Source organism: Tilletiopsis washingtonensis, assembly GCF_003144115.1.
Source record: "Tilletiopsis washingtonensis strain MCA 4186 unplaced genomic scaffold FA09scaffold_2, whole genome shotgun sequence".
NCBI lineage: Eukaryota > Fungi > Basidiomycota > Exobasidiomycetes > Entylomatales > Tilletiopsis > Tilletiopsis washingtonensis.
Genome location: NW_020311999.1, coordinates 1 through 19,075, shown reverse-complemented (window position 1 = coordinate 19,075; position 19,075 = coordinate 1). Strand labels below are relative to the sequence as shown.

General features: G+C 69.6%; 9 protein-coding genes across 9 annotated transcripts; 4 read left to right on the top strand and 5 right to left on the bottom strand.

The window, feature by feature from the left end:
• Nucleotides 1–28: 28 nt before the first annotated feature.
• On the bottom strand, nt 29–512 carry FA09DRAFT_358019 (pterin-4-alpha-carbinolamine dehydratase). Its single transcript, XM_025744898.1, has 2 exons — nt 176–512; nt 29–119 (listed from the first exon to the last, which is right to left on the bottom strand). Exons 1-2 carry the CDS (start codon nt 470–472, stop codon nt 45–47), a joined length of 372 nt encoding a protein of 123 aa, XP_025600923.1. The 5' UTR covers nt 473–512; the 3' UTR covers nt 29–44.
• A 167-nt stretch (nt 513–679) lies between these two features.
• Nucleotides 680–3,017, top strand: FA09DRAFT_358018 (hypothetical protein; the record flags this gene model as incomplete). Its single annotated transcript, XM_025744897.1, has 5 exons — nt 680–2,004; nt 2,055–2,085; nt 2,138–2,209; nt 2,259–2,727; nt 2,777–3,017. Exons 1-5 carry the CDS (start codon nt 889–891, stop codon nt 3,015–3,017), a joined length of 1,929 nt encoding a protein of 642 aa, XP_025600922.1. The 5' UTR covers nt 680–888.
• Nucleotides 2,943–4,523, bottom strand: FA09DRAFT_327380 (Metallo-hydrolase/oxidoreductase). The gene is made up of 3 exons (XM_025741384.1): nt 4,409–4,523; nt 4,142–4,349; nt 2,943–4,090 (listed from the first exon to the last, which is right to left on the bottom strand). Exons 1-3 carry the CDS (start codon nt 4,506–4,508, stop codon nt 3,193–3,195), a joined length of 1,206 nt encoding a protein of 401 aa, XP_025600921.1. The 5' UTR covers nt 4,509–4,523; the 3' UTR covers nt 2,943–3,192.
• An 895-nt stretch (nt 4,524–5,418) lies between these two features.
• Nucleotides 5,419–6,289, top strand: FA09DRAFT_327379 (hypothetical protein). The gene is made up of 3 exons (XM_025741383.1): nt 5,419–5,923; nt 5,978–6,088; nt 6,142–6,289. The coding sequence occupies exons 1-3, from the start codon at nt 5,846–5,848 to the stop codon at nt 6,220–6,222; spliced, it is 270 nt and encodes an 89-aa protein (XP_025600920.1). The 5' UTR covers nt 5,419–5,845; the 3' UTR covers nt 6,223–6,289.
• Nucleotides 6,290–6,361: 72 nt separating this feature from the next.
• FA09DRAFT_327377 (phospholipase D/nuclease) lies at nt 6,362–8,953 on the bottom strand. Its single transcript, XM_025741382.1, has 12 exons — nt 8,483–8,953; nt 8,221–8,430; nt 8,109–8,169; nt 7,974–8,058; nt 7,890–7,926; nt 7,514–7,837; nt 7,446–7,466; nt 7,342–7,397; nt 7,064–7,294; nt 6,652–7,012; nt 6,498–6,603; nt 6,362–6,445 (listed from the first exon to the last, which is right to left on the bottom strand). The coding sequence occupies exons 1-12, from the start codon at nt 8,942–8,944 to the stop codon at nt 6,381–6,383; spliced, it is 2,019 nt and encodes a 672-aa protein (XP_025600919.1). The 5' UTR covers nt 8,945–8,953; the 3' UTR covers nt 6,362–6,380.
• A 138-nt stretch (nt 8,954–9,091) lies between these two features.
• FA09DRAFT_336052 (hypothetical protein) lies at nt 9,092–10,571 on the top strand (the record flags this gene model as incomplete). Its single annotated transcript, XM_025743830.1, has 7 exons — nt 9,092–9,225; nt 9,295–9,623; nt 9,672–9,836; nt 9,881–10,123; nt 10,178–10,288; nt 10,338–10,449; nt 10,499–10,571. The coding sequence occupies 7 exons, from the start codon at nt 9,092–9,094 to the stop codon at nt 10,569–10,571; spliced, it is 1,167 nt and encodes a 388-aa protein (XP_025600918.1).
• Nucleotides 10,572–10,773: 202 nt separating this feature from the next.
• Nucleotides 10,774–12,772, bottom strand: FA09DRAFT_107943 (hypothetical protein). Its single transcript, XM_025738980.1, has 11 exons — nt 12,567–12,772; nt 12,409–12,464; nt 12,287–12,359; nt 11,953–12,237; nt 11,859–11,872; nt 11,773–11,800; nt 11,646–11,721; nt 11,491–11,594; nt 11,311–11,427; nt 10,988–11,260; nt 10,774–10,937 (listed from the first exon to the last, which is right to left on the bottom strand). The coding sequence occupies exons 1-11, from the start codon at nt 12,669–12,671 to the stop codon at nt 10,884–10,886; spliced, it is 1,185 nt and encodes a 394-aa protein (XP_025600917.1). The 5' UTR covers nt 12,672–12,772; the 3' UTR covers nt 10,774–10,883.
• Nucleotides 12,773–12,976: 204 nt separating this feature from the next.
• On the bottom strand, nt 12,977–14,981 carry FA09DRAFT_327370 (hypothetical protein). Its single transcript, XM_025741381.1, has 3 exons — nt 14,422–14,981; nt 14,254–14,369; nt 12,977–14,169 (listed from the first exon to the last, which is right to left on the bottom strand). The coding sequence occupies exons 1-3, from the start codon at nt 14,626–14,628 to the stop codon at nt 13,086–13,088; spliced, it is 1,407 nt and encodes a 468-aa protein (XP_025600916.1). The 5' UTR covers nt 14,629–14,981; the 3' UTR covers nt 12,977–13,085.
• A 644-nt stretch (nt 14,982–15,625) lies between these two features.
• Nucleotides 15,626–18,683, top strand: FA09DRAFT_327367 (hypothetical protein). The gene is made up of 9 exons (XM_025741380.1): nt 15,626–16,104; nt 16,193–16,308; nt 16,359–16,444; nt 16,502–16,726; nt 16,828–17,056; nt 17,142–17,471; nt 17,538–17,715; nt 17,857–18,055; nt 18,504–18,683. The coding sequence occupies exons 1-9, from the start codon at nt 15,630–15,632 to the stop codon at nt 18,613–18,615; spliced, it is 1,950 nt and encodes a 649-aa protein (XP_025600915.1). The 5' UTR covers nt 15,626–15,629; the 3' UTR covers nt 18,616–18,683.
• The last annotated feature ends 392 nt before the right edge of the window (nt 18,684–19,075 follow it).

The window sequence follows — 19,075 nt, the reverse complement described above, 5'->3', positions numbered from 1 at the left end:
ATCCCCACCTCGCGCGCTGTGCGCCGCTCATTGAGATAGCGTCGTCATTCCTTGACGCCCTCGGCGGCGGCGAGCAGCTCGTCCGTCTTGGCCGCGCAGATGAAGTCGTTGTCGTGCAGCTGCCATGCCGCGTCAGCGCCGCGCCACGCCGCACACGCAGGCCGCGCCGACGCACCCCGCCGATGGCGTGCGTCCACCAGGCGACGCGCACGCTGCCCCACTCGGTGAGCAGCGCCGGGTGGTGCTTCTGCGCCTCGGCCATGGCGCCGACGGCGTTGGTGAAGGCGAGGGCGGTGCGGAAGTTGCGGAAGCGCACGCTGCGCTGCAGCACGGGCACGCCCGAGTCGGCAAACGGCGCCAGCTGCCAGGCGCCGCCGAGGGCCTGCAGGCGCGCGGCGACGTCGGCGTCGCTGAGCGCGGGTGCGCCGCGGCGGCACGGCACGCAGCTGCCGGCGGCGAGCGAGGATGACATGCGTTGGAGGCGACGCAGCGGCAGGCGCGGCGGGCGCAGCAGCAGCATGGGTAGAGGGGTGAGGAGCGGTGCAGCGAGGTGGAGGTCGGTCCAGGTCAAGGGTGCTGTTGCGCGCGTGCGACTCCCTCGCACGTGTCTCGGCCGGCGCTGCAGAAGCGCGCCTGATCAACGCTCGCTGGCCCTCGCCCATCTTGCCTTCTCTCCACCCTCCTCGCCCGGCCGCGTGCTGCCGCACCTCGCAGCGCGCATCGGACGGGCTCGCCGTATTCGACATCGGCCGGAGGGCAGAGCATACCCCCCTCGCGCGGCCTCACGGCTGCTGCACACCCAGAGGACGCTGGGCAGCGCGCCGTCGCACACCCACGACGCGTGTGCAATATCAGCTCCCCTACATCGATGCCACTGTGCGTTAAGGAATGCCACAGCTGCAGCGCGCGATTGTCTGTGAGAGGCCGGGCGATGAGTGTGCGGCGTGGGTGGCCGAGCGATGGGAGTGCGGCGTGGGTGGACCCCGCGTGCGGCTGCTCGCCGTGCTCATGCGTGCCGCCACGCCAGCAGCAGCAGCCCTCGCCGCCTCGTCGCTGCAGCCTCGTCACGGCATGACGGCTGCTGCGAGGTGCTCGCTGCCCAGAGCAGCACGCCAGTCAGTCGCATCATGCCGCGCAGCACTCGCTACTCACACGCCCGCTCGGGCCGCCAGACAGACGAAGCCGCCGCGGCGCACAGGCCGCCTCGCAGTAGCCGCGCGTCGCGCGCCCATCGCCGCGAATGCTCGCTGCTGCGCTGCCGCACAGCATCCAGATGTACTCGGACGTGCGCTGCGCAGCATGGCAGCACTGACATCACGCTCAGGCGTCATCGCCGAGCAACAGCGTGGCGCTGCCGGCGCATCGCCCGCTCGTTGCCTCTCGCGCTGCTCGGGCGAGCCGCGCGGCTGCGTCGACGCACAAAAGGAGCAGCCTCGCCGGCCAGCTCGCCGTCTCGCTGTCATTCTCTCACACCTCCTCTCACCTATGAGGATGTTCGGACGGTCGAGCAACAACAGCAATGGCAACCGCGGCGGCACGCAGCACGCCAGCGGCGGCACGCAGATGGGCCGCGGACCCTCTGGCGGCGGCGGCGGCGCAGCGCAGTCGGGACGCTCCGGCGGCACCAGCGGCGGCGGCACCACCACCTCGTCGGGCGCCCAGCACAGCCGCAACGCCAGCGGCGGCGGCGGCACGACGGGCTCGCAGGGCCGCAGCGGCGGCACGGCGTCGCGCCACACGGCGCAGCAGTCGTCGGGCGGCCGCAGCACCGGACAGAGCCAGGCGCGCAGCGCCAGCGGCCACCAGCACACGTCGTCCGGCGGCGGCTCGCGCGGCACGGCTCGCGGCACGTCCGAGGGCGGCCGCAGCACGGGCGCCAAGAGCGCGCCCGGCGGCAACGCCAGCAAGTCGTCGGGCACGGCGCAGTCGAGCAGCCGCACGCGCGGCGGCGCCGAGATCGACCTCACCGCCGAGGACGCCAAGCTCAGCAAGCCCTTCCGCGCCGTGAGTCCTGGATAGATGTCATCACCATGCGTGTGCTCACTCGTGACCAGAACGAGCCGCTCGCCGTCGGCAGTGGATCGGGTGAGTGGCGCAGTGACACTTGCGGCAACCCGTGCTCATCTCGCTATCACAGGCTACAGCAAGGGCGACAGCGCCGCCCGCAGCAACAACAACGGCCACTCGGGCCAGCCTTACGTGAAGAAGAGTAAGTCGCGCGTCGTCGTCCTCACGCCTCGCGGCTGACACCGTGCCAGGCGTCAAGGCGTCGAAGAGCAACCCGGACAATCGCTCGGCTGCGAACGCGACCAGCGGCGGCAACAACGCCTCGTCGATGCCGTCGGGCAACAACTCTAGCCAGACGACCAGTGGCAACAGCAGCGGTGGCGGCCAGACCAACAGCGGCGGCGGCGGCGGCGGCGCATATGGCAGCAGCGGCAACCAAGGCAGCGGCAGCAACAACGCAGGATCGTATGGCTCGCAGGGCCACTCGGGCGGCGCGTCGCAGAACACGGGCAACCAGAGCTCGTCGGGCTTCGGCTCGTCAGGCAGTAGCGGCAACGGCGGCTACGGCGGCAGCACGAACCAGAGCTCAAACAGCGGCGGCCAGCAATCGAGCAGCGGCCATCAGTCGAGCGGCCAGCAGTCGAACAGCGGCGGTCAGCAGTCCGGCAGCTCCTTTGGCGGCTCGGGCGGCGGCGCTCGCACGCAGGGCACGTCGAACAGGTGAGTTCCGACCGTGCTCGGCGTTGCATGCGGTGCTGACTATCCTCAGCGGCCTGAACAGCCAGAGCACGTCCGGCGGCGGCTATCAGGCATCGTCGACGTCGACGAGCAACAACACCGGTGGCAACACGAGCGGCGTCGGCAGCTCGGGCAGCGGCATGTCGAGCAGCAACAACGGCCAGTCGACGGGCTACGGCGGCAGCGGGTCGGGCGGCAACCAGAGCAGCGGGACCGGCGGCAACAACAACAGTAGCAGCAACACGAGCGGCGGCGGCACGTTCAGTCGCTGACTAGCGCGCAGCGAGAGCCTGCGCCGACTCCGGCTCGCCGCGTCTCCGCCGATGTAGATCTCCTTCCTTCGCGTCTCTCCTGTACATGATCTTCTCTGAATGACAGTCTCGTGCTCCGCGAAGGACAGGGATATATTGCGTCGCCAACCGACGCGCGTCTTCCTTCGCACCCGCCTCACATCTTGACCGCCTCGCTGAGGCGCCACTTCTGGTCCATCGCCAGCAGCCAGCGGTTCTCGCCCTCGAGCTTGAGGTCGTCCATCTCGGCGTCGTTGGTGCAGCTGAGGCGCTGGCCGCGCATGTGTGCCGCGCCCTCGGCGCCGTCGTGCGCCAGCTTCTGCAGGTGCAGCCAGATGCCGCGCGCCGCCGGCAGGTACAGGCCCTCGGGATAGCCGGCGTAGAGCGTGGCGACGAGCGAGCGAATCGTCCAGCTGTCGTCGTCCTCGGGCGGCGTCTTGCGCAGCAGCTCGAGCAGCTGCGCCTCGCGCGCCAGGCGGTGCTCGACGTAGCGCTCCAGCGTCACGCGCCCGTTGTCCATGTGCGGCCCGTGCGCCGGGTACAGCCGATTCTCCTCCTCCAGGTGCGGCGACGCGCCTGAGGTCACGAGCGCCTCCTTCATGAGCCGCAGGCTGGAGATGTACGCCTTGAGGTCCTCGAACACCGACGTGCCCTGCCCGAGCACATTGTCGCCCGTCAGCAGCGCATGCTCCTCGCGCAGCAGCAGCGCCACGTGGTCCGTCGTGTGGCCGGGCGAGTGCAGCACCTCGAGTGTGGATGCGTCATCTTCTGCGCCGACGTGCAGCACGTCGCCGTGTGCGAGCGGGTGCAGCGGCGACGGCCCCGCGGGCGAATTGTGCACCGTGTACGAGCCCGCCGGCAGCGCCTGCAGCTTCTCCACGAGCGCGGCGTCGGTGGCCGGGTCGGGAAACTTGTGCAGGCGCGGCGGGCCCGCCGTGGTGTCGTCGGTGTCGATGCTACTGGCGGCGCCGCCGTCCTCGCTGCGCAGCCGTGCGAGCAGCTCGAGCACCGAGGGCAGGCCGTTGACGTGGTCGCCGTGCCGGTGCGTGAGGATGCTGCGTGTGCCGTCAGCCGCGGCTGCCGCATGCCCGCCTCGCAGCACTCACATGTCCGTCACGAGGCTGCGGCGCCCGCCCATGCCCTCGTCGCTGCCGCGCAGCACGCGCTCGAGTGTCGCCACGTAGCCCGGCTGCCCCTCGCCCGTGTCGACGAGGATGCTGGCGACGGCGCTGCTGCTGCCGCTGCTGCTGCCTGCGCTGCCCCGCCGCGGGCTGCCGCTGGGCTGGGGTGCCGAGATGAGGTATGTGTTGGTGCCTGCGCGTGGGAGTTAGCCCATCTCTGCAGCCCTCTGCCGCATGTCCTCGCCGCCTCACCTTGTAGCGTGTACTTGCCCGGGTTGGCGCCGAGCACACGCACGACACGCGCACTCAGGCGCGTGACGTCGCGCAGCGGCTGCAGCGACTCGGCAGCCATGTGCGGAGGTGATGGCGGTGTGGCAGAGCGAGGTCGTGGTGAAGAGGAGAGATGCACGGTCCAGCGGATGAGCGGGAGCGGGTGCTGCTCAAAACGCGGCTGCCGCTCACGGACTGGAAGCTGCTGCAGGTGGAGCGCGCTTCGAGCTGCTCGCCGGTGCCGCGTCGCTGCTGTGCCGCCCGGCCGGCGCAAGTGCGGCCCAGAAGGCGGCCAAGCGAGCAGACGCTTCGTCGCTTGCGGCACTCGGCGGCCCGCTGCGAGCCGGCTGCTCCTCTCGGGCCTGCGCTTGCCTTGCGGCAGAGAGTCAGAGTCTTGGTGCGGAGCCGCGGGATGCTCCTGTGTTGGCCGGTCGCCCGCTCCGCCGTAGGCCCGCCCCCGCTCGCCCGCCGGCTTCTTCTTCAGCTTGCGCCATCTGCGCTGCACGCGCTGCAGCGTGCCGCCTTGGCGCCGCCACACGCGCCGTGCCCGAGGGCCGTGTGCATCGGGCGCCGCTCGGCCGAGCGTGCGCAAAAGGCACGCCGTCGACGCCCACCGCCAGAAGGGCGCCCGAGAGACGCTCCCCGAGCCTCAGATGCGGCGGCGAAGGCGGACCGGGGTGCTCTCTCGCGCGACAGGCACGGCACGCGCCCTGAGCGGCGGCAAGGTGCGCTTGGCGGCACCGGCGCGGACGGCGGCCGAGGCGCGAGAGGGGCAGATGGCGCCGGCTGCGACGGCACCGCTGCCGGTGCCGAGATGCTTCTTCGTCGTAGGGCGACCCCTTGAACTGCTTGAGCCGAGCATGTGCCGGCGAGATGCATCGAAGCGGCACGCGGGAGCAAGCGCAGGCCGGCCGGCGGCTCGTCGGCGCCAGAAGCGATGTCCGGTCGTGCCGAGCGGCAGCGGCGAGCGCGCCGCCGACGCCGCGCTCCACCTCCGTCCCACCACCGCGTGCCCGATGCCGCTGCGCCGCTGCCGGCAGTCGCGCTTAGCCCTCATGCTCGCGTTGGACAGGCGACGTCGACAGCGCAGCGTGCTCCGAGGGCTGCCGCTACGTCGCCTGGGAACATGCCGGTCGTCGTCCACGCGCCCCGCTCAGGCTGCTCGTGCGAGAGCGCTGCGATCCGGCTGCGCCTCGCACTGGTGCTGGAGCTGCCCTTCGCGCTTGCCGCCGCCGCGAGCGTCTCGCAGCACCTGTGAGGCAACCTGAGCATGCTCCAGCCTCACTGTCCCAGCCTCACAGGCGTCTCGAATGGCCGGCCCGAGGCGCATACTCAACTTTCGCGGCTTGTAGTGCGGCAGTACAACGGCGGCGGGCGCGGGTTGTAATCGGAAATGTGGACGGCACGTGCTGCACGCTCATGGCGCTGCCTCCTTCCCGCCTCTCGCACACGACACTCCCGCAGCTGCCCACCATGGTCCGCGGCGCAGCCAAGGCTGTGAGTGCGCAGTATGCGACTGGCGCTTCAGGTGCTGACCCACACCACGCGCAGCAAGCGCAGGCAAAGGCGGCGAAGAACGCGCCCAAGGAGGCCAAGTCGACGATCCCCGGGCGCGCCGCCGCGCTGAAGCTGACGTGCCACATCTGCCGCACGCCGGCGCCGGTGCGTGGCCTCTCCGGGCCCACGGCGGCGTGCGCTGACATGCGCCTGCACAGAGCTACAAGACGCTCGTCATCCACTACGAGGCCAAGCACCCAAAGGAGACGGTGCCGTCAGAGGCCTCGCTCACGAGCTAGCGCAGCAGGAAGAGCTGCGGCGAGGAGGGGGCGGCGAGGGGTCACAGGCAACCATAGAGCTTCGCAGAGACGGCGTGTGATTGGTCGTGAGGGTGAGTAGTATACAGATGGGGTCGTGCAGATGGGCGCTACTGCGGGCCGGGCGTACAAGGAGGGCGCTACTGCGGGCCGAGGACGCTGAGGTCCCAGACCTCGTCATGGGGGCCGTACGGCTGGGCGGGATCTGCGGCAGGTCAGCGGGTGCGTATGCCGCGCTCTGCTGCACAGATACGCACGGACAAAGGCCAGCGCGTCGCGTGCCAGGCTTGGCTTGGCAGCGCTGAGGTCCGCGCGCGCGATGGGAATCACAACGCCGAGCTCGTGATTGAGCAGCTGCGTCATCTGGAGGGGCGTCAGCGGTGGGAGGTCTCCTCCTGCTGCCACACGCACCGTCGGCGCATTGTCGGCGCCCAGCGTGATGGTGCCCCACGCCGCGACGGTGAAGTTGGCGCTGCCGACGTAGAGCCAGCCCGCCGGCTCGGCACGGCGCCGCTCCTCGAGCACGCGGTTCTTGGCCTCGACGCGGCGCTTCTTCGCCGCCGCCTCGTCTTCTGCCTCGCTCTCCGTGTGTGAGGCGTCGCCGTCCTTGGCCGGCGCCTGGCCGAGCGTGCGGCCGCTGCCGCTCGCGAATGCAGAGGCGCTTCTGTCACTCGACTCGAAGTGCACGCCCGGCTGCAGCGCGAGGATGAGCTTGTGGTGCATGAGGATGTTGCCGCGCTGGCTCTCGGCCTTGTGCATCAGCGCCTTGTAGCTGAGGGGGCGTCAGTCCTCTGCTGCCGCGTCTGCAGCGATGCAGACTCACGGCGCGCACTTGTCCGCGCTCGCAAAGTGGCAGCCGCCGCTGCCGACGCCGCCCGCCGAGCGGTGCACCTGCTGCACCGTCGGGAAGAGAATCTTGATCGGCGGCAGGTCGCCGGCGGTGAAGCGCGGCGCGTCGTCGCCCGGCAGGCGGTCCGGCGCAGAGAGCAGCGTCTCCTTGTGCAGCGGCGAGCGCACCTTGGCCGCCTTGCCGGTCGCCTTGGGCAGCGGGACGCTGCGCAGACGTCAGCGGCGTCCGTGCGGGACGGTGGAGTGACTCACATGCGGTGCATGCCCGAGGCGATGAGGTGCAGGTTGTGCAGCCATTTGAAATCGGTCTGCGCAAGAATCAGCAGGGTCAATGTAGGGTGGGCCGGGCCGCGCACCTTTGGGCCCAGCGACGAGCACTGTGCAGGTGTCAGCGCACGACCTGCACACAGCCCGGTCCACGCACCTGTGCCGAGATCTGCATGCCGCCGCGGCGTGGCGTGATGCCGAGGTCCTTGACGATTCGCTTCAGCCGGCCGAGGCCGCGCGTCTCGATTGCCGCCCAGCCATTGACGGCGACCTGGCCCGGCGACGGCATGCAGAGCAGCAGGCGCGCGCCAGACGAGCCGCCAAAGGAGCCGAGGTCGTAGCGCTCCAGCTCGCGGTACGCGCGGTCCTCGCGCTTCGTGAGGCGCCAGCTTTTGAAGAGGCGGTCGAACTGGTCGTAGGCGTCCGAGGCGAGGCAATCGCCGTCGTGCGGCAGCAGGCGAAAGTCCTGCACGTACGCCAGCTGCACATGAGTGTCAGCTCCCGGAGGTGTGCGGGCGGCGAGGTCTGCTGACATTCTCATTCTGCTTCCAGTCGTACTCGATGAGGTTGCTGCGCCGGTGTCAGTGGCAAGCGTGACGCGATGCAGCGCGACGCACCCAGTCAGGATGCAGATGCGCAGGCGGTCGGGGTAGAAGACCATGATGAACTTGACGTGCTGGCAGCCCCAGCCGCCCGCGCGCGCTGTCGGTCAGTCAGCACGTGCAGATGCGTCGCCTGTGCGAGCGGCTCACCGGCACCGGGACTGATGACCTGCCACCACGACGGGCAGTCTGCGCGCTGTCCGCGCTCGAGCTGCATGAGAGCGTGAGCCCAGCCCGGGAGCTCCCGCCCAGCCCCGCTCACCTTGCCGCTCTTGTTGACGTTGACCACGAGCGACACCTCTGGGCCGCCGCTGACGGGCGCGGGCAGCATGCTCGCCAGCCACGCCGGGTCGGGCGTGAAGCTCGAGAAGAGCACGTGCTTGAGGCCGGCGGCGTTGCGGCTCGTCGTGGGCAGGAGCAGCTCGGAGAGGCGCGTGCCGCCCGCGGGCTGGATCAGCTCGTTGTACGAGCGCTGCGGCGTGTGATAAGTGAAGGGACAGACGAGGCTCAGCGGGGCGACACACCTTGATCGCGCCATCCCAGAAGCGCTCGTCGGTATGCGTGTTCGAGGGGCCAGGCTGGCTCGGGGCCACTTCGTCATTCGGCGACGCGGCGCGGCCAAAGGTGTCGGCAAAGGTGCCGAAGGCGCGGCGCTTCTCCTCGACGCGCGGGCGCGAGGCCGGGCGGGCCTGTTGGGCGGCGTCGTGGTCGCTGTCGCCGAGGCCCAGTGCCCGCTTGCGCTCCTTGCTGCGCGCCTCGCGGGCGGCGTTGAGCGCAGCACGCTCGGCGGGCGCGAGTGTCCAGCTCGGCGCAGCAGCAGGCCCGGCGCTGGATGTGGAGGCTGCGGCGCCGGGCGCAGAGGCTGCGGCGGCGGCAGTGCTGGGCGCCGGGCCTGCTGCGCTGCGCCGCACGCTGACGAGCTGGATCGGCTCGTCCTCGTCCGACGAGAGGGCGATGGCGTCGCGCGAGGAGGCGCCGGCGGGCATGCTTGCGGGTGGTGGTGTAAGGGCAGCGCGATGAGGAGGCAGGCGCGACACCCTTGATGAGCGCGGCGCACGGGCGCGTCACGGCCGAGAAGTCTGCGGCGCGCGTGGAGCGGCGCCTGCGCCTGCCACGCCCCTTGCCTCTCATCCATGAGCACCGACGCAGGCACGACCCGGCGCGGGCGCAACGCTGCGCGCGCCGAGCTCGTCGCCCGCGCCTGCATCGCGCAGTACGAAGCGCTGCCGGCCAAGGGCGCCAAGCCGGCGCGCCGCTCCGACGGCCGGTCAGTCAACAGTCGGCCAGCGACGGACTTTGCCTGACCTCTGGCTGACCCCTGGCTGACGTGCGGCAGGCACGAGTGGACGGTGCTCGCGGGCATCGTGCTCTGTCTCGGCGCCGAGTGCGTGCCCGTGTCCGTCGCGACGGGCCTCAAGGTGCTGCCGCAGCAGGTGTGCACGGCCAATGGCGACCAGCTGCGCGACTCGCACGCCGAGGTGCTGGCCCGGCGTGGCGCCCGCAGCTGGCTGCTGGCGCGCCTCGTAGCCGAGCACGCAGCGGGCGAGTACGCGGCGGGCGAGCTTGCCAACTCGATTGACGGCTGCATCTTCGAGCAGACCGGCGAGGCGAGGTGGAAGCTGAAGGACGAAGTCGAGCTGGTCTGGTACATCTCGACGCTGCCCTGTACGTTCGGTCAAGTTGCACGAGATGCATGGCTCACAGCGTCCACAGGCGGCGATGCGTCGAGCGACCTGCTGCTGGCGCAACGAGCCGCCGCAGATCGTCATGGCGATGCAGCTGGACACACGACGGCTCCAGAGCATGCCGAGCTGCTGGGCCACACGGTCGCCGGGCGCATGAGCCTGCACAGCGGCCCGTCTCTCCGCACCAAGCCAGGTGCGCTGCGCGGCCTGGTCCACGATCTTCGCTGACGAGTGCAGGCCGGCCCGACGCGCTGCCGTCCATCTCGCACTCCTGCACCGACAAGCTGGCGCTGTGGAGCTCCGTCGGCCTGCAGGGCTCGCTGCTCTCGCGCTACCTCCAGCCGGTGCGCTTCGGTGCCCTCGTCGTCGGCGAGCGCGCTGCGCGCGAGGCGTTTGTGGGCGGCGGCGGCCTGGACTGGGCCGAGCGGCGTGATGAGTGGCAGCGCAGCGTGGAGCGCGCCCTGGGTTCTCGTCTGGACGGTGAGCATTGCCTCAGGAAGGGCAGACGCAGCGGCTGACGATTCTGCCTCGCAGGCGACGGCCCTAGCGTCCACTTTGTCGCTCCTGACTTTTCTGGCTCACGCGAGACGGTCCGCTCGCACCTTGCCGGCGTAGCCGAGGAGCACATGGTCGCGGCCGCCGGATGTGAGCGCAGCGTGTGATGCCTCTTGCCTCTCGCTCACACCAGCCTCAGCCGTCTCGTGGATACGCGGACGCGGCAAGAGCGAGAACATCGTCGACGGCATCCGGCAGGGTGCCTCGGCCAAGCGCGCCGGGCCACTTGAGCCACTGCGCGCGCCCAGCCGGTGAGCCATACTCGTGCAGGTCGCTCGCCGGTGGCTGACCGACGGGCAGATCGCGGCTGTGCAAGCTGGCGCACTTCCGCGAGGCGCAGGCAGCTGCGGCAGCGCTCGACCCCGCGCAGTGAGTCTGCCACCTCTCCACAAGTGACTGCTGCTGATGCGTCAGGTAGCACCCCGGCCCCGAGCTACCTGGCGGCAAAGCAGGAGAGCGCAGCATACCGCCGAGCAAAGGCCAACGCGCGCGGCGTGGGCGACGCCGACGCGAGCGGCGCCAGTCGTGCCGTGGAACACTTTCTGGCTCGAGCTGTCGGCGCCGAGCGCCCAGCACCACCGCCGCTGCTGTCAGATGCGCCGTTTGCAGGCTGGCTCGTCACGCCGCGCGAGCTGGAGCGCTTCGACGCCGAGGGCCGCATTCTGCACGCATAGCATTGGCTCGGCTATTGGAATAGGAACGACGCCGCGGCGTCCACGTTGCCGCCTGCGGCATCGAGCTGCGGATGAGTGAGTAAAGTGCGCAGGCGGGGCCTGGCGGGTCGCTCACCATGGCGATCGCCTGGCTCTCTGTCGCGCCCAGGTCCCGCAGCTGCTGGACCGACTCTGCAGGCCAGCGCGAGCCCGCTGCTGGAGCCGGTGCGGACGGAGGTGCTGGCGCTGCGGGTGCGGGCGGCGCCTGTGCTCGCGGCGCTAACGCAGCAGCGGACGAGCTCGCGGGCGCCGCCGCCGAGCTACCAGCCGCTGCTGCGGCCGCAGGAGCTGCTGCGCCGCTCGACGTGGCGGCTGCGTCCTCTTCGCCGAAGGTGGCGCTGGCGGGCAGCTGCGGCAGCGTGAGTGTCTCGCACCAGTCGGCCGTCGCGCGGGCCTCACCTCGTGCTCGCTCAGGAAGCGAATCTTGCGCCCGTCGCAGATGAGCGCGTTCTGCGCCAGGTCAATCGACATTTGGTGGCGCTTCAGCTGGTCGAGGCCGAACAGAAAGTCGACGCCCTTGCCCTCCATTACTGGGAGTTAATGAGCGAAGGGCGCGAATGTGAGAGATGACGGACGCACCGGTGATGGCGACGGAGATGAAGAGCTCGTCGCCGAGCTTGAGCTGTGCCAAGAATCAGCAATTGCGCCGTGCCGCGCGGGAGAGCACGCACCTGAGCTTGGTGCTGCGAGTGCTGTCAGCGGCAGGTCGAGGTCGCATCAGCGGCTGCACTCACGATGCGGCCGAGGATCTTGGCCGTGCCCACGCCGCGCGCGATGCCCGCAAAGCGCGTGTCGATGAGCCGCATGATGCTGTGGAAAGAGTCAGAACCCTGGCAGGCCCAGCTCGACAGTCGTACGCACCCGCAGCGCTCTGCACAGTCCGGGCTCACTGAGGCGGAGGCGATTAGCATCCGTGGCGCCGCTGCCCGGCCGCATCTGCTTCTCACTGATTGTGGCTTGCCTGTGGAGAGCGGGGCATCAGCTGTGCACGCCTCGGAACCGGCGCGCCACTCACGCGCCGCTGTCGACGAACGCCTTGACCTTGACGCCGTTGACCTCCGAGTCGACATACAGCATCGTGACGGTGCCGAAGGCCTCGGGGTTGTACTCCATGGCGCTCTCGAGATTCTCCATGACGCGCTCCTGCCGGATCGCCTCCTCGATGCGGCGCTGCGCGTCGATGTCGAACTCGTCGGCGGCCGCGAGCTCCATCTCGGCGCGCTGTCGCGCGAGCGTGGCGGCGTCTGCGGCCTGCCGCTCGGCGTTGAGCAGCTCGAGGAAGCGCTCTGGCGGGCCGTGCACCGCCTCGGCCAGCTGCGGCCGTGCCTAGAGGGACATTAGTGTGACCCATGGTGGCCTGCTGCGGAGCACGCACCGAGCGCAGCTGTGCCATGAGCTGGGGATCCGCAATGATCTGCTGGCGCAGCATCTCTGCCTGGTCCGAGGCGCTGCGCCCTGTCAGTGCGCCGTGCGGCACCTCGCGCGGCAGACACTCACGACGGCGCGCCACCCTGCTGCGCACCCCGAGCAGGCGCCGCTGCGGCCGGCCGGCGCTGCAGCATCAGGAGATCGTCGCTGCCGACGCCGTAGCTGGCGAGCGTGCGCTGTCGGTCGCCGAGCAGCGTGCCGTTGAAGAGCAGCGCCTGCTCGGCCGCCGGCACGCCCGTCTCGGCCTCGAGCACGCCGGCGAGCAGCTCGAGCGTGGTGCCGGGCTCGACGTCGAGCTGGAACGTGTCGTCGTCGGTGGCCACGGTGAGCATGCCGAGCGAAGCGAGGCAAGAGTGAAGACTGGTGAGTGCGAAGGCTGGAGGGGTGAGGGCTGGAGGCGTGAGGGCTGGAGGTGAGTGTGAGGTGGTGGCAGGAGGTGGAGGAGCTGAGCACGGCCGCGTCAGTGTTGCTCCTCTGGCGGAACTCGGGAGAGGGGCCGGCGCCGCGCGGCCGGCGGTCCGTGCGTGGGAGCAGCGAGGAGCGCAACGGCGGCTCGCTGCGTCTGCCCTCGCGCCCTCCCGCCACCACCACAACCTCGACCTCACTCCCAGCGGCGTAGACATCACGCAGGGACACGAGACGGAATGCATTGCCAAAGGGTCAGGAATTTCAGTCATGCATCGCAGCTGCGGCCCGGGGCTTCACTCGACCCAGCTGCGCGTCTCGGTGAGCGTGGCGCGGCGCCATCACTTGGGTCCAGCGGGGCCCTTGGGCGGCTGCGGGCCGGCGGGCGCCTTAGGGCCCTGTGGCGGGCCGGGCTGCGGGCCAGCGGGCGCCGGGCCAGGCTGCGGGCCGGCGGGACCCTTGCCCGGCTGCACCTTGCACGTGTCCGTGCTGCCGACGTTGGCCTGGGAGCCGTAGTAGTTGGCGCCGACGCGCGGCGTCGGCAGCGCGCCCTTGTCGGCCGTCGCCGAGGCGTCGAGGCACGGCTGCAGCAGCGCCTCGCGGCCGCCAGCGCCCTTGGTGTGCTGCTCGGGCGGCGCGTAGAAGGGCGTGTTGCGCGTGTTGCTCAGCGGGCCCGCGTACACGCCCGTGAGGTTGAGCAGCGGGCGCTTGGCGGCCGGCACGTCGGCGTTGCCCGTCCAGCTGGTCTTTTCCGCGACCCAGGGGATCACGTTGGCGAGCGTGCGGTTGACGTCGCCGCGGCCGAGGCTCTGGAGGCCCCAGTTGGCCTGCACCGTCGCGAGCATCGAGTAGTGAGTCATGTACATGCTCTCCGTCGTGCCGATGAGGTTGCGCGGCAGCGCGTTGCCGAGGATCGCCGTGAAGATGCGGTTCTCGACGGCGTACGTCTCGTTTTCGTCGAACGTGATCATGATGAGCGTGCGGTCCGAGTTGAAGCGCTTGTCGTTGACGAGCGCGCCGAGGAAGTACTGCAGCCACTTGGCGCCGAAGCTGACGCCCGTGTCGTGCGCGTCGTTTTCCATGTTTGGCGTGACAAAGACCCACTGCGGCAGCGCGTCGGCGGCGACGTCGGCGGCAAAGTCGTTCATGTTGCGGTTGCGCTGGGCGCGCGCGGGGCGCGCAAACGTCTCGGAGAAGGCGCACGGGTTGTGCTTGCGCACGTACGACGTGAGCGTGTTGGACGACGGCGTAAAGTAGTCGGGCGCCTGGTTGTTGAAGCCCTGGAAGCCGGTGGACTGCATCGACTCCTGGTAGCACGCGTACGACACGTGCTTCTCGTCGAGCAGGTCGAAGATGCTGGTGATGTTGGCGGGAATGTAGTTGAACGAGTCGTCGGACAGGCCGAAGAAGTCGCCGAACGTGGCGCTAGCGAGCGTAGCGAGCGAGCGTAAGTGGTCGACAAGTGTGAAGCGCGGCGGGGCTGTGCCGATCATGTCTCCTCCTACTCACGCCATGTAGTTGGGCTCGCTCGGGTGCGTGACGGCGTAGTACTGGTCGAGCAGCTGGCCCTGCTTGGCAAAGTCGGCAAACGCCTGCTGCGACGCCGCCGACGCGAAGTTGGTGTTCTGCCGGAGGAGGTGAGCACGAGTGGGATCCTGTGCATGCACGGCAGCTCACCTCGAACCAGACCTGCACGATGCGGTCGAAAGCCTTGCCGCGTACGACCGGGCCGTTCTTCAGCGTGCCGTTGTTGCGGCCGAGGTAGTTGTCCGTCTGCACCGTCGGGCTCGACGAGGGGTCGCGGTACGGCAGCGCCGACGCGCGCCGCTCGAACGGCGCCGCGAGCGCCGCGGGGAGCAGGAGCGCAAGGAGGGCGAAGCGCATGGTGAGGAGGTGCGAAGCGAAGGACGAGGCTTGGAGAGCACAGCCTGGAGGGACGAAGCCCGCAGGCCGGCCTTGATATTCGTCTCGCCCCAGCCTGGCACGTTCCTCGCCGCCGGCTTCAGCATCTTCGTGGCGGCCGCGGGTCTGCTGCCGCTCAGGGCCGCATTGCCACACGTCTGCCCCCAGGGTGCGGCGCTCGCTGCTTCTTCGGCCGCGTTCCTGGCGGTAGCGCCGGCGCTGTCACCGAGACGCTGCCGCGGCGCTGCACAAGCGAGCCGGCGGCCGGCGAGCTGGTGCGTTTCAACGTGCTCGGCGCCGTGCCTGGCGGGCGCATGTCGAGGCGGCGTCTGCGGAGGAAGGGGCATGCGTTGAAGGAGCACGGCTTCGCGCGCCGACAAGCCGAGGCCGCTGCACGCTGCACGAAGCACACGTGCGGCCCACGCTAGCGAGGGATCTGCGAGTGCGCGGCGAAACCCAATGCCGAGCGCCGGCGCCGACAAGTGCTCGCTGTCCGCCGTGCTGCACAGCGGAGCGTGGCCTGTCCGCCATTCTTGAAGTCATGCTGAACGTTTTTCGGCATCGTTTGTGCGAGATGTCGAGAGGGGTGGCAGCCGCGGCGGCCGGCCGAGGTCGGCACAGCTGCGCTGGGGAACGTGCTGCGGGCGACGCGGGGTCGCCGGCGGCCAGCTGCGCGCCGCGCGAGCCGCCGGTTCGGCGTCTGCGGGCCGCCGGCCGGGCGCACCACGCCTTTGCCCCCGCTACATAGCGCTGTGTGTGTGCCTAGCCTAGAGTGCGTCGCTAATCTGCCAGCTGGGTTAGGGTTGCCACCGCTGCGGCCATCTCGGTGCCTGCCTGTGCCGCTGCGGGCATTTGTCAGCACAGGGCGCCGGCCGCTGGCAATTTGACGTTGCTCCCACGGTCTGTGCGCGGTGCTGCGCCGTGCCGCTGATGCGCTGCGTGGAGGCCACGCCCACGCGCTCTTCTCCCCACCACCACCCGCGATGTTCTTCGCACGACGCACCAAGCACGCAGACGAGGACCACGAGCGACTGCTCGAGGCGCAGGCCGACGGCGAGCTCGTCGCCGAGAAGGACGTGCTGAGCGCGGCACAGCTGCGCGAGCTGCGCCAGGCGCGGCACCGCCGCCAGGGCCCGGTCTTTGCCCTCGTGCTGCCGGGCGTGGCGCTGTGTCTCTTTCTCTTCGGCCTGCTCGCAGTGTGGCATTTGCCCCGTGCTGCGGAGGGACTGGTGGAGGCGGCTGCGCCCGCTCAGGAGGCGGCGCTGGCCCGGCCGGCCGCACTCGCCGGCGTCGTGCCCATTGGCCAGCTCGTCAACGAGACGGGCTTCCAGATTCCGGGCGGCTGGGACGTGCACGCTGCGCCGACGACGCGCCGCTTCGCGTGGGACCTCACGCTCGAGACGGCGACGCCGGGCGGGCGCGACAAGCCGATGCTGCTCGCGAACCGCATGTCGCCTGGTGAGGCAGCCACCACCACACCCCGATACACCGGTGGAGCTCCCGATACACCGGTGGAGCTCTGTGCCGGCGCTGACACTCATCGCAGGCCCGCTGATCGAGGCGAACCTGGGCGACCGGCTGCTCATCACCGTGCGCAACTTTATGCCCAACGCGACGGCAATCCACTGGCACGGGCAGCCGCAGAACGGCACCAACTTTATGGTGTGTGAAGCTTTGCGTGCGTGCCAGAGCCGTTGCTGACATCTCTCCAGGACGGCACGGCGGGCATCACGCAGTGCCCGATTGCGCCCGGCCGCTCGTTTACGTACGAATTTGTCGTGCAGACGACCGGCACGTAGTGGGTAGCGCGGTGTCTGTGGCGTCACGACTTGCGCGCGGGCTGACCCCTCCTCAGCTGGTGGCACGCGCACTTTGGCGCGCAGTACCAGGACGGCCTGTACGGCGCCATGGTGCTGCACTCGCCCGCCGAGGCGCTGCAGCTGGCGCCGGCGCCGCAGCCGCGCGCGCCGCACGACACGACGTACGACGAGGACCGCGTTGTGCTGCTCGCGGACCTCTGGAACGACCTCTCGGGCGCGTACCTCGAGGGCTACCAGTCGTTTGACGGGCCTCCTGGCGGGTGAGTGCGAGTGTTCACGGAGGGGGCGGGTAGTGTATGTGACGACGGCGCGCGGCCAGCGTCATCATGTCGCAACCCAGCACTTGCTGACTCCCCGACAGCGTCCAAGGCGACGAGCCCGTGCCCGACTGCGCGCTCATCAACGGCATTGGGCGCTGCACCGGCGGGCAGGAGCGGCAGGCGCGCATGCGTGTCGAGGCGGGCAAGCGCTACCGCCTGCGCGTCATCCACGCGGGCTCGCTGGCGACGATGCGCTTTGCGATCGACGGCCACTCGCTGCTCGTTGTGGAAGCCGACGGCACGGAGGTGGAGTCGCAGCGCGTGCGCAGTGTGAGTCGCCCCAGCCCCCGACAGTCCAAGTGCTGCGGGTGGTGTGAGTGATGCAAGCGATGCGCGGCTCACCCCCTTCTTCCAGCTCCAACTCGAGGCCGGGCAGCGCTACTCGGTGCTCGTCGACATGGACCAGGCGCCGGGCACGTACGCGATGCACGGCGACATGACGGACTCGATGTTTGGCTACAAGCGGCCGGGCCTGGTCCAGCAGCAGTCGCTGGCGATGGAGTATGTGTCCAATGCGACGGTGGATGGAGCGGCAGTCCTGGTGGGCAACAGCGCGACAGTCCAGGCGGCGCCGCTGCAACTCGACGACCTCAAGCCGGACACGCTCGTGCCCGTGCACCGCCTCGACCCGCCGGCGGCGACGAAGCAGGAGACGCTGCTGGTCTCGTTTGGCCTCGACGCGACGGTGAGTTGCCCACACTTTGCGGGACCTTTTCGCCACCTAGCTCATCATCCCATCGCATCCTCGCAGTCGCACTACTACGGCTTCATGAACGGCACGGCGTGGGAGATGCCCAACGGCACGGACGCGCTCGTGCTCGTCACCGAGGCGGCACGCACGGGCGGCACGTACCGCGCGCTCGACAACAGCCAGCTGATCCTCACCAACGACGAGATCGTCACCATGGACCTCATCATCAACAACGAGGGTGAGTCAGAGTACCACAGAGTATTATGTCCCGTACGAAGGTGGGGTGGGAGAGGGGGGGGGGGGTGTATGCGGCGTGTGCGGCGACTGCGACGGCTGCGGCATGTGCGGCGACTGCGACGACATCTGACACTTCCTCCAGACGACGGCGACCACCCGTTCCACATCCACGGCTACACGCCGTGGGTGCTCGGCTCCGGCGAGGGCTTCTTCCAGTACGGCAAGTCGCTCGACCTCGCGCAGCGCTTTGCAAACCCGATGCGGCGCGACGTGTGGGTCGTGCCGGGCTTTGGCTGGGCGGTTGTGCGCGTCACGCTCGACATGCCGGGCCTGTGGACCTTGTGAGTGCGGAGCGACTAAGCGTGAAATACGGCGGAGGCGGTGGGTTGCGACGGAGCGGAGCGACGGAGCATGACGCACGGCAGTGGCGGGCAAGAGCATGATGCACGGCTGGCGAGAGTCAAGCACGGCAGGGTGGGCGAGCGATGCGAGGCGAGGCCAGGGTCAAGCACATAGCGGCATGGCTGCGAGGCCAATGCTGCGAGAGCGAGCGTCGAAAGGCCAAGCACGGCGGTGCGAAGCGCGAGGCTGGCGATGCGTCGCGGGCAATGGATCAGCAAGCCCGACAGCGGCGTGGCTGCGAGGCGAAGCATGCGGGAGGGCAGGCACGGCAGTGACAGGCCCCGCAAGGCGGCCAAGAGGGGCACGCACGGCAGCATCAGCGGCGAGCGATGCAGGACATCAGACCGACGCACGGCAGCGGCACGAGCGCTGACACTGTCCCTCCAGCCACTGCCACATCGGCGCGCACATGAGCGTCGGGCTCCTCGCCGAGCTGTCCGTGCTGCCGCAGCGCGTCGGGCCGATTCCGGACGCCGTGCAGGCGCTGTGTCAAGTATGACGAGTGTCGCACAGCTACGGGGGGCGCCCACAGTCACGAGTATCCTTCAATGTATTTGTACGCAGCGACGAGAGAAGCGTGAAGGGTGAGCGTGAAGTGCGAAGCGTGAAGGGTGAGTGTGAAGTGCGAAGCGCGTGAAGTGCGGCAAGGAGTGCGAAGGCGGCATGGCAGCATGTTCCGCGGCGTCTGCGGCAACCACCTTGGCCAACAGCGCAAGCGCAGCGAGGAGGAGCAGTGAGCGCAAGGGCAGCAGCAGCGTGGCAGCAAGCGAAGTGCGGGAAGCGTTAGTCGCGCGAAGGGCGGGGAAGCGTGGCGAGAAAGCGTGAATCGCGGCGAGGAGTGCGAAGGCGGCAGCAGCGTCTATCGGTTAGGGTTAGGGTTAGGGTTAGGGTTAGGGTTAGGGTTAGGGTTAGGGTTAGGGTTAGGGTTAGGGTTAGGGTTAGGGTTAGGGTTAGGGTTA